At 36.1% G+C, this 11,593-nt stretch overlaps 3 protein-coding genes across 6 annotated transcripts in view; 1 reads left to right on the forward strand and 2 right to left on the reverse strand.

Annotated features, from left to right (window-relative positions):
* MED21 (mediator complex subunit 21) overlaps positions 1-617 on the reverse strand; it is a 1,378-nt gene extending 761 nt beyond the window's left edge. Inside the window, exons 1-3 of one of the 4 annotated variants that reach the window (XM_018513499.1) lie at positions 542-617; positions 284-421; positions 90-201 (exon numbers count right to left, since the gene is read on the reverse strand). In XM_018513499.1, coding sequence (XP_018369001.1) covers positions 90-201; positions 284-325 — 154 coding nt within the window. In that variant the 5' untranslated portion in view covers positions 326-421; positions 542-617. The other 3 variants (XM_018513500.1, XM_018513501.1, XM_018513502.1) reach the window with 3 other exon arrangements.
* Positions 618-1,147: 530 nt separating this feature from the next.
* On the reverse strand, positions 1,148-9,736 carry Set1 (SET domain containing 1). Its single transcript, XM_018513690.1, has 9 exons — positions 6,502-9,736; positions 6,148-6,420; positions 5,746-6,057; positions 4,452-4,718; positions 3,715-4,367; positions 2,655-3,288; positions 2,286-2,507; positions 1,906-2,163; positions 1,148-1,550 (listed from the first exon to the last, which is right to left on the reverse strand). Exons 1-9 carry the CDS (start codon positions 8,248-8,250, stop codon positions 1,377-1,379), a joined length of 4,542 nt encoding a protein of 1,513 aa, XP_018369192.1. The 5' UTR covers positions 8,251-9,736; the 3' UTR covers positions 1,148-1,376.
* Positions 9,737-10,615: 879 nt separating this feature from the next.
* On the forward strand, positions 10,616-11,593 carry UQCR-11 (Ubiquinol-cytochrome c reductase 11 kDa subunit). Its single transcript, XM_018513642.1, has 2 exons — positions 10,616-10,843; positions 11,305-11,593. The coding sequence occupies exons 1-2, from the start codon at positions 10,748-10,750 to the stop codon at positions 11,476-11,478; spliced, it is 270 nt and encodes an 89-aa protein (XP_018369144.1). The 5' UTR covers positions 10,616-10,747; the 3' UTR covers positions 11,479-11,593.

Consider the following 11,593-nt stretch of genomic DNA (forward strand, 5'->3'; position numbering starts at 1 on the left):
TATATATATATATATAAAGGATTGTAAAATTGTTGTATATATTAAAGGGTAGGATTATATTATCAATGTGTATCGAAACATGTAAAAACCTTCTTGAGATTGATGTGGCTGTGGGGTACCAATGCGATCAAAACCAGGAAATTTACTGGGCGTAGAATACTGTTGTAGAATACCAACGCTGTTGCAAAAGTGTTCTGCTTGCTAACACAAAATCAACAATTAAGATCATTAAGATACCAAGATGATAAACGTATGAGACAATAAAATAGAAATATTTTATTACCTGATTTATAGTATCTTGCAACTGTGTTAGGCGATCTGCCATAATATCGAATTAATATGAATCACTTGTAATCAATTTAGACAGCCTCTTGTAACACTCATAACAATCAATAAAGGTAAGAGTGCAAGAGTTTACCACCTGTCAAAACGCCCTAAAAATCTCAACGCTTCTTAAAGAAAAACAATATAATCGATTAAAATATCACTTAATTTTCTATGCAACCACGTTATTATAACGCACTTGAAATTTTGTTTATACCTATTTATCGAAAAAGACGTTCTAAAACAACAATCTCAGAAAACGGTAAAAAAAACCATAATCTAACCTCCACACTTCCATGCTTTCAGCGCCACCTAGATGCTAGCCAAACAACACATGTTTAGGTTTCCTACTCTTTTCCATAATTCCTAGGGAATTAAAAAAAATGTTTAGATTTAAGTTGACTCCCTGTAAAAAGAGCAGGCCACCTATCTAAAGCTAGAAATACAATAGAAAAACGTAAAGATAGGAACACAAATTTTTGCATCATTCTAGCGTAATGCACAAGGCACAATAAGATTTTGTGTTACTCTAGATGAAATAATATGACTTAAATTTCTTTAACTTTTATTATAACTTGGAAAATAAAACTTAGACCTATGTTCATATAATATATTCTTTTCTCATTTTATATCTCAAATTCACTCTCTAAATTATTGACATACAATTAAAAATCACTCTGTTTATAATACATTGAGAATATTTACATTGTTTATAATTGTAGACATAATTGCACTAAATACAATTTTAATTGTATTTCTGTTAAAGTTATTTATCAATTAACACGTTTAGCAGTCGACAATAAATATAAAATAAAACGCTGTAATGTAATTCTACCACTAGGTGTAATAATGATTCAGATATATCTCACTTTTCCAAATATCGAAGTCATATACTGGATCAGAAGGGTCTCATAATAAAATAGGAAGAACGCAACTTAACATAATTTAGCATTTTCCATTGCATTTTTATAAAATGTTTACATGGGGAATTATTTACAAAAATATGAGTAGGGTATGATGAAGTATAGAAGACGGGAAAAAGAATGAACAATTCAGTTGAGGGTACCACGGCATTGAGGAGCTCCGCAAAGGCAAGGGATTTTGTCATCCTCCAATGGGAATTTATAATCATAAGTAATTTCTTCATTAACTCCTATCGGTTGTTTACTATAGATTACGATCTTCTTTTGGCTTTCGATCGTGATTACTTTTGCGTAACAATTCGGCTAAAAGAAATAAAGATTTGATAACCATAATATAAAATATATATTACATATTATGTAATAATATTGTAAATATATTGCTATGCTTTTCTCACTTCAAGATTACTTAATATTGAGTCTTGTTATGACCGTATTAGTAACTAGAGATTAAGATTGGAATGTAACAAATCAGAAGATAGAAAACTAAAATCAATATTTTTATCAATTCATCAAGTTAAATTTTAATTCAGATTTTAATTTTCAATTTTTTATTTTAATGTTCAAATTTCTCTGTTTTTCACACATATACACGCACAAATATACAAAATATATTTATCATTGCATAGCCAGTCAAGATTAAAGAAATAGAGTGACTTACATTACAACTGTGATTTATAAACCTCGCCAAATTGCCGCATTTCGTCGCATCGATAATTGTATCTAAATCGATGCGGAAGAGGTAAGAACTTCCAATTCCAGTGGCCTCGTATTGAGCTTCTCGTAGATCGGCTACAACCGGTCTAACCATTTGTCCAACATACTCGATAACCATTTCATCGGCCGCGATTGGTTCCATGGCGAACAAGCCCCAATCGTGAATACCAGATTTAGCAAACTTCAATTGCTTTTTACGGAACTAAAACACAAAATATATATTATGAATTTCATTAGAATATTATATATAACGATATTAATAGATATATTCAATTATATATATCACTGCCTATATTAATAGATATTTTGAATTATATATCCTACCTTTAATTGATTAAACTTAAGGAGATCACTGTCCGTATCAATTCCAAAAGCTGTTAACAGCCGGCGTTGATTGCTTCGTGCCTCGCGTGACAATGCTTGCATTTTGCCGGTTAACGCTTTAGAATTATTTTTTGGACCATTCATTACACCATCACCTCCAATGTAAGAGCCGCCGCTGTCCTCTACGTCATTGCTGCGCTGTATACTTTGAGCATAATGATGCTGCAAAAATAAAAAGAATGATTCGCCGCTTTTCTATAGACTTTCTTTGATAATAAAATAACATTATAATATAAGCATGTCTGAACTTTAAATTTTCTTTAGAAAAATGTACTTTTACAAACACATATCAGATATATAATTTTTTACTTTATGTTTAGCCTTCTCTCTGATGTCAACTTTGTAATATCCTTCCGTTCTAGCGCTTCCACTCGCATGCAATCGGAGTTCGTCTCTTTTCCTCTTTTTCGCGGGGCTCGGTACATCCGTCGGCGAATGATCAACCCAGTGCGTATCGTTCAACCAGTAACCTTGAGTGTCATCCGCTAATAAAGCCTCGTAACTTCTTCTCAAATATTCTACATCCTCCGAGTCTATTCCCCTAGTTAAAAACTCGTACAAAATAGCCATTTCTGACATAAGATCTCGTTCTTTGTACGTGACAGTCGGTTCTGGAATCTGTTTAGGAAGCTTATCGTATATATAATCATTTCGGATATTTTCCTTCTCTCCCACATGATTCTGATTGCTGTGTATTTTTGTATATTTCTTGGATTTCTGTTTCTCGGTTTTATGAGTATTATCTTTCGATTTTGCCAATTTAACAATCTTTGGATGTTTTACTTTCATCGAGGCTGGTGGTACTCGTATCACCGGTTCCACCGGCTCGGGTTGTGCAGGTGGCAACGAATACGAATGTTCCATATACACCTGCGAAGCCTGAGAACCAGGTGAACTTGGTGTCCGCTGTCCATTCAATCGAAGTTCTGTCTCCGCTTGATACCTATATAGATAATATTTTAATGTTATAATTTGAAAATATTTAACCATAGCGAGTTTAATCACTCCGAGAGTGATTAATGACATCACAAGTTCTATCTTTGGTTTCTGATGAAATTATGATACTTTTGGGTCGAACTTTCGTTACTCATTCTCGGAATGATCAAACCCACTATAATCGAAAATTTAGATTGTTATTACACACAAATCAATAAACACGTTCAGACCAAATGAAGCAACTAGCCTGCTTACCTAACGATTGAACATGGTTGGATTCACCAGTAAAAATTAATCATATTCAATCGTTCGGCAAGCAGGTTAACTAAAATTCATCCATTTTGAATGTGTCCATTGATTATTGCAATTAATCCTACAGTATATATGCACTGTACTACGGGATTAATTACTTAAAAAAACTTATTTAACTAACCTTAGTCTTCTGATTTCTAAGCTTTCTTCCTCTGAGTCAGTTGTAGGAATCTCACTAAACATTTCAATCTTTTCATTATCCTTCAAAATGGGTTCGTCATTGATGTATTTTGCTGACATTGTCTGTAGCGCTCTAATAATATTAGGTTGTATAGGACCTGGACTCTTGTGCCGTATAATATTATCATGTCCAGCTAGAGTCATCAGAGCTTCCGCAGCCGAATTTTCCATTTTTTGTATATCTGGTAACACTTCCTCCTTTATTGCTGGTGTTATTATCACCGGTTTCATGTCGCTCTGCGTTCCCTTATCTTCGGTAATTTTCGATATATCTTTCACTTCCTTGTCTAAGGTTTTACACACATCAAATGGTTTTTCTTCCACTACAGGTAACTTCTCAGAAATTCTTTCCTCTTCTTTTATGCTTTCATATCTTATGGAAGAAGATAATGAACTATTCAGATTGTCATCATCAATCTGCGGGAATTCGTTGGAATTTTGATCTTTAATTTTGATATCTGGTACCGGCGTTTCTCTGCCAGTTGGTGTAGGACAATCTAGAGACCTTTGGATCGCAAGTTCCATCAAAATGTCAGGATCTTCGCTATTACAAGCCAAAGGCCTATTGTCGGACATTCGGCTATCTGTATCTTGCTAAAAATAAATTAATTTTAATTAGCATATCTCCTTAAATCTGTTTTTTTTTAATCATCGCGCTTACTTGCACTTTATACACACCTCATCCTCAAAGCAAGCTTCTTCATCCGAACTTTCATTTGAACTATCGGAAGATTCACTGGAGCTAATCTCCTCGCTACTACTTTCGATTGACGAAGACGTAGTAGACGAGGAAGAAATGGTCGGGAGAGAAGTCAATGGTTTCTTCGTTTTTTGTACAGGCGGTACATCTAGATCACTATCACTTTCAATTGTTTCTATATCAGCATGACCCGATTGTCGACTATCCTCATCCTGCGGTAATGGGCTTGGAGCTTTGATCTTGCGCTACATATATAAAAACAAAACTAAAATATAACAACCAATGTTTAGCAAAGAAAAGTATAAGATATAACATTATATAATTTATAATATTTATATACATATTAATTTAGAATTTTGAAAATGACCTGAAGGTGAAACGTTAGTTTTATGTGGACATATTTTTATCTTGTTTTTACTTTTATGTTTAATGTCAACTGTATCACATATATATTAAAATTTGTTTGTTTGGCTCGTAGCTCTTCTTATTTTAATTTCTTTTAATTATATAATTTAATGTTGAGTGATAATTCCACCACATAATGAATTACGCATAATGTTACTGCTGTTCAAATAACTTTTGACTCCTTATCTTATATTTCTTTTTCTCTTAACTCTTCAATTTCTTTTATTAAATTAAATTTGTAACTCTTACAATAATTTTCCGTTCTTATATACATTATATCTGAGACTTGACATTTTATACATATTAAATATGTTAAAATCAGTAACTTATATTCCGCGTATACTGCTTTGATCTCATATTTACTATAATTATTGTTTTTACTTGATCTAATCTTTGACAATTTAAACGCTCGTTAGACCTATTCAACACACCAAATTGCTTAAGCCAGAGTTCAATCAGTTCCACATAAAATATATTAAAAAGTACTAATTTATGAATAACAGCATCCAAAGCTTTATGATAAGATTTAGCAACCGTGGAGGTGAGTTGCTTGCCGCTCTTTGGTTAAATTTAAGTTTTTCATAAGTATTTGAATTTGACATAGATTTCACTACAGTTTTGACAACCTGTGAGTGATTCTGTCTTGTCCGTTCGAGAAATCTAATATAGAATATGAATATTGCTGAAGACTCCAAAGAGAGTCGAAACATTCAATGAGTTCTCTAGACTTTAAATAAAGAAGACATCTGTACTTCAAATGGAGTAACAATTTTACTTGTAAACAAATTTTTGCACATCTGCTTTCGCGCTGATTCTCAGTAGCCTAGATTATTTTTGTTTTTGTCATTTTACATAACATTATCTTACCCTAAATGAAGGCATCTTTGGCATACTAGCTCTAATACCCAAACCAAAACCATCGTAATTGAGCCCCAGTGGTGTTGCTTGCTCCAATAATGATGACAATCCCTGCGATTTTACGTCTTCTTTTGTTGTATTATTGACAATAATATTATCACTGCTACCCTGAATTTGATTTTTTTCTGATTTCTTTTCGTCCCACCAAACTTCAAATAACTTGAATGCCGTGTTCTCTATCATCTTCTTATTAAAATCTTTCTTTAGAATTTGTTTTAGTTCATTTACAACTCTGCTTAATACTCCATTGATAGTAGGTCCCTATAAATAGAAATATTTTTAAAAGTTAGTTTTAAAAAAGTTCTAAATGCAAAGTTTAGATTTATACATTTGTGTGACAATTAATCTTACCTGTGGATCTTTTGTGATATTGTAATTTGCCATAGCATGTAACCGAGATTGAAAAGAGGAATAATAATTTGCTCCTTGATGATTTCCCATTGTTGCCGAAAAAGACGCTGTATTAGGTTGATAATGGCTTTGTAAGTAAGTTGTTCCATAAGGATAAGGATATTGCGTCGGTCGCGGCCAATTATAAACATCGTTAGAAGGATAGTGAGTCAAATGTCCTGGATAACCAGCTGCCGGATATAGTTGATTCGAAGGTTCAGTCTGTGCTATTACCTATCAAAAAGATATTTATGAATATAAAATAGACATATGTATGCGATGAATACTACATTTCATATGTATAAATGTTCTCACTTCCTCAATTTTTTCATCTCCCGAACTTAAAGGACTCAGAGACATTCTGTCATCATCAGGCGGTGGAGGTGGAGGTGGTTCCTTAGGTGGCTCTGGTTCATTGTCATCAGGTGCTGGGCTATAACTTCCTAACAACGCTTCGTCTTCACTGGAACTTATGACACTACCTAAATCCTCATCCACGGAAAACTGACTAATGCTATTTTCATGAGCTTTTCTCCGTTCTTTGTTTCTCTCTACTATTTTATCAAAACACTGTTTGTATATCTCACGTGAGAGGAAAGGACTGGGTGGGTCTGACAACATCTCATTGTCACCAAATTGAGATTTTTTGTCATCTTCTGAGTCACTGCCAAACTGTAAGAAAGGAGGTGCCATTCCACCCGCTTTATCCTTTAGTAACATAGCAATTCTTGTATCTAAATCTAATGTCTTGCGAGTTTCATCAGGAGAATCACGAGGTGTACTCTTTGCTGTAGTCTGATTCTCCTTTTCCTTTTTAGGAGTGGTATGCGCTTTTGCACTGGTAGTTTTATTATTAATCGGTGTGACATTAGAACCAGCATTGTCCAAATTTGTCGCATGTGGTTGAATTGGCCAGACGGAAGTTGAGCTTGAATATGCTGCTGATCCAGAATTATTACCCCACCATACATTCGAGTTCTGTTGAATTGGTATATTCTGCGACACATTTTGCGGGATATTAGTTAAATAGCTACTCGGAGGTTGATGATGATAATTGCTGTAGTAAAAGTCATAATTTGTTGCTGGAGTAGAATTTTGAGAATAATTACTAGAATAATTCAATTCACTGGGCGCTGTTCCATAACCCAAATCACTACCTGTACTGCCACTCGGCGTAGGATAGTCTCTGTACTTGTTATATCTTGAATTTTCTACATATGGCTCTCTGCTCTTTTCTATATTTAGAATAGGTTTTTTACTATTTCTAAAGTCATCCCTCTCCTCGGGCAAAGCCTTTTCCACTGGTGTCTGATGTTTTTCTGGCTCTGGCTCTGGCTTCGGTGGCTCTTTTTCCACCTTCTTTTCAGGTGGTTTTTTCTCCATGGTTAACTCCTCGAACATCTTCTTACACTCTTCCCCAAAGGGATCCAGAAAAACCCTTAATACTTTCCCCATCACAGATGTATTATTCAACTTTTCTACACATGCTTTAGAAGCCTTGGTCGATTCAAACACCACTCTTGCTATGCCAAGATGTTTGTTGTTTAACGGATGGTAATAAATAGTAAGCTCTTCTATAGATCCAAACTTCTGAACCATGTTTGTTAAAAATGTCTTATCAATATTGTCGTTTAAATGGCAAAACGTTACCTCTAGTGGAGGAGGTTCTCCACAGTAATTGGAATCAATTTTAAATCTAGGTACAGGTAGATCAAGCTGTTCCAATCGAGTCCAGATTCTAGTTAATTGCGATCTGGGATCTCGAGGTTGAACCTGTGGATACGTTGGATCACCAGGGACGGTCCCATCGTACCTACATAGTCTTGTAGCTCCTTTAACTAAAAATGGATCGACCAGTAGCTTGAAATTTCTCTGAGTCTTCTGGGTCACTGGTGGCACAGCCGTATCCTTCTGTGAATGTGTCACGTGGCTGTCTCTATGTTTTGAAGATGGCTGACTCGAGTTCTGCGACGAGCTCTGAGAACTGCCATGGGAATGGCGATGACGATGCGAATGCGCATGTGAATGTCCATGTCCATGACCATGTCTCTCCATGCCGTTCATTGCCTCCGAGCATCATCCATTCACATGAACTTCTGTCGTAAACATTTATCCAAACTTTAGATAATATCTCTATTATGCTGAATGCAAATCAACTTGTACAGCTTATAGTTTATTTGCATCTTTCCAGAAAAGCACGTCTATCAAATGTACAAAATAAATTGTAAGCGTTCACACAAATTGAATTGCAAACCAGTAGGACACAATTTCCATACATCACTCTGTTCATCACTTAAAAATAATCAATTACGATTATCTAAAAAAAATAGCGAATTCGTTGTTGAAACAAGTATGTCTCTTTTACAGTGATATGCGGTGTAATTACATGATCGAGATCGTTCATTAATAATAAAATTGCAAAGAAATCACGCGCTTACGTGTACAGACTAGTCTTATAGTTTGTTACAAGCATTAGCAGTTCCTTTCTCTTGTGCATCATACGTGTGCAACCAGGTTAGAGGTAATGATCGCGCGAAACCTTTGTCACTCTGCTGTGGATCTTCATACGAGGACGCATCCTATCATAACGTGAACGCAACACACTCGTCGCTGGATCGATACGATCCCTGGTGCGAAATTATCGATATGGCATCCTCAGATGAAACCCAAAAGCCGTCGCGTCCTGTTCACAGACTTACAACGTGGTCCCTCTCTCTCTCTCGCACCAGTTTTGGCTGTTCGGTCTCGCACGAGATCGTTATGCGGTTCTCCTCAACGACACATAACCTCGAAAGCGCTTCTCAGCGCTCCTTTTAGGTTGGGTTGCCCGCGCGACGGTGAGCCATCGAAGGTATTTCCTTGTCAAGGGATCCTCCAGGTAGAACGCCGTCGACGATTCCTCGGTCGCATACGTCGAACGTTCCGAGAATCTCGCTCTCTCGCCTTTGCTTCTCTGCCTATCTCCCACTCTCCTCGCCTCACTTTTTCAGTCTATACCTCTTCTTCTCTCTTTGCCTCCCTCGCTCGATCTATCACTTCGACCAGAACCTTTAGATCCTTATTCAATCAAGTTGCGGTTTCTTCCTTTGCCAGAAATCGCGTAACTTTTGTAAAACGTCCAGGGACGATGCGTAACGGCGCGAGTGTCCCGAGCCTATTCCCTATCGAGCTATCGAACCGATCGTCCTTTCGACTATTCCGCTGTTGTTTCCGTTCACCGCTGACGAATTCGCGATCTTCGGCGATTCCGCACTTCGGCGGAGAAATGTGATGAAACGTACTACGGATCGAGTTTTTTTACCTTTTTCTCTCTCTCTGTTTCTCTCGTTCGCTAGCTGACCCGTCGCGACACACGCGATTCTCTGTCCTTCTCTCTCTTTCTTTAGTTGACGCACCTGGAGCGTGTTTGGCTGATCGTGTCTACTCTACACTACTTCGCTTGCGCATACGAGTGACGAGACGCACTTTGCGCATCCCCGTGCTCGTAAACACGCTCGCGCAAACCGGGCCGACGTCGTCGACGAGCAAACACGCGTCCTTCTTTGCGATTAAATTGCTGGTAGTATCATATTCTTTTTTTTTCCAAACGCGCTCTCTCTCTCTCTCTCTCTCTCTCTCTCAAATTGTGGGTTAATTACTAATATTGGACGCCCCCAACTCGTTTGCACCCTCCCTCTGCATCCCGCGAAAGTTATAACTCGCGGGCCCTAGGACGACTTCGATCAAACTCCATTTAATTTAATTGATCAATTCAGCCCCGATGAAATTGCAGCTAGATTCCTACGTGAATTATTTCTCACTTGTCCTGTATTTCGATTTGTGATATATTTTAACATACACTTTTTATGCATGTAATTTTTATTATTCTTTAAATATTTCATATTATACACAGCATATAAAATAAATTTTGTCTCGAATCATCTCGAATTCTTGCGAATTATAAATCTATTCGCGTTGCTTGCACTTTTTGCACTAAACATCTTCGTTTTCTTTCTCTTCGACGCTCAAATATATATATTTATCTCATTTTAAGTGCAAAAATTTTTGAAGATTTCAAGCAACGCGAACAGACCTATATAAATTGCATGGAATGAATTTCTTGCAATAGATTTTCGGTCTTATTTTTGAACACACCTAAAACGAACCGGTGTGAACGTTGCAACATACGGGTTTCACATGCAATTAGAGTTGCACAGCCGCATAAACGTATGCTTAAAGAAAATTATGCAATCGTGTTTGACATGTATCTTTATAATAGAAATGCGATTAGATAATTTTTTTATGCATCTGTTTATACGGATTGCAAGTTTGTCTGAATATATGCCCTTAAAATCGTAGCCAATCACTTTTCAGTCTATCCATTATCTGTAGCAGCTGATTGGCTACCTGTGCGAATTCTTCGATGCAACTTTAAATTTCGATTAATCGATGAATCGTGATAATTCTTCCCGAACGTTCTGAGCTGTGGTTATCTTCATTCATTTCCACGAGTTCCTTGATTCCCTCAGAAACTTGGGGTGTCAACTTCCACGATATCAGAGTATCCTGATAAATAAAAGAAATGTCGATACAGAATTTCTTCAAGCGTTATCTGCCAGTAGTTAAGGCCGACGAGGGAGAGGAAGAGGAATTAGTGGATCCACAAACAGTCCTTCGGGTAAGTGACAATAGTTACATAATGTTTTGTCTTTCGAACGCGTGCAAATACCTCACGATTTTTCGAAATACGATCGCACTCTTTATTAAGTTTAAGCCACGAATATGACTCTTGTTGTGTTTTGTGGTTTCACGGTTTGAAGAAATTTTTAACTGGTAGAAAAAGGTTCTCAAATGTTGATATTCTGTTTGCTGCTCTTTAACATCAAAATAGCAGTTTAATAAAGCTGGAATAGAATGCGAGCTTTAATAAAATTTCTTTTACACGAATATAACTTTTTTAATGAAGTAAAACAATTGAATTGACTTGTAATTCGGTTTAAATTCAAATTGTTTATACGGTTACTTATATCAATTATTAATAAAAAAATTAACATTAAAAGCATGTTTATGATAAAATTCTATCACGATCTAACATTATCTTGTACTATTTTAATTTATGTCTGATTTTTCCTTGTGCAGGAGGAATGCAGTCAACTATCGAAATGCGTCGGTTTCAAAGAGAAGTTAGACACGTGCAACAATCGTGTTAATTCAAGATCTCACACAGAGGAAACGTGTGTAGAGGAGGTTTTGGATTATGTCCAATGCGTAGATCATTGCGTCGCGAAAACCCTGTTCAGTAAACTGAAATAATTGTACAATATTCCCATAAAGAGCTAAACTATTGTCTGCAATGTTAAAGCTAAAAAGTTTCTCTTAAACATGTACATATATAATCAAATACTAGCAATAAAAGATTAAATTATTA

Source organism: Trachymyrmex cornetzi, unplaced genomic scaffold, assembly GCF_001594075.2.
Source record: "Trachymyrmex cornetzi isolate Tcor2-1 unplaced genomic scaffold, Tcor1.1 scaffold47, whole genome shotgun sequence".
In the NCBI taxonomy this organism is placed as follows: Eukaryota; Metazoa; Arthropoda; class Insecta; order Hymenoptera; family Formicidae; genus Trachymyrmex; species Trachymyrmex cornetzi.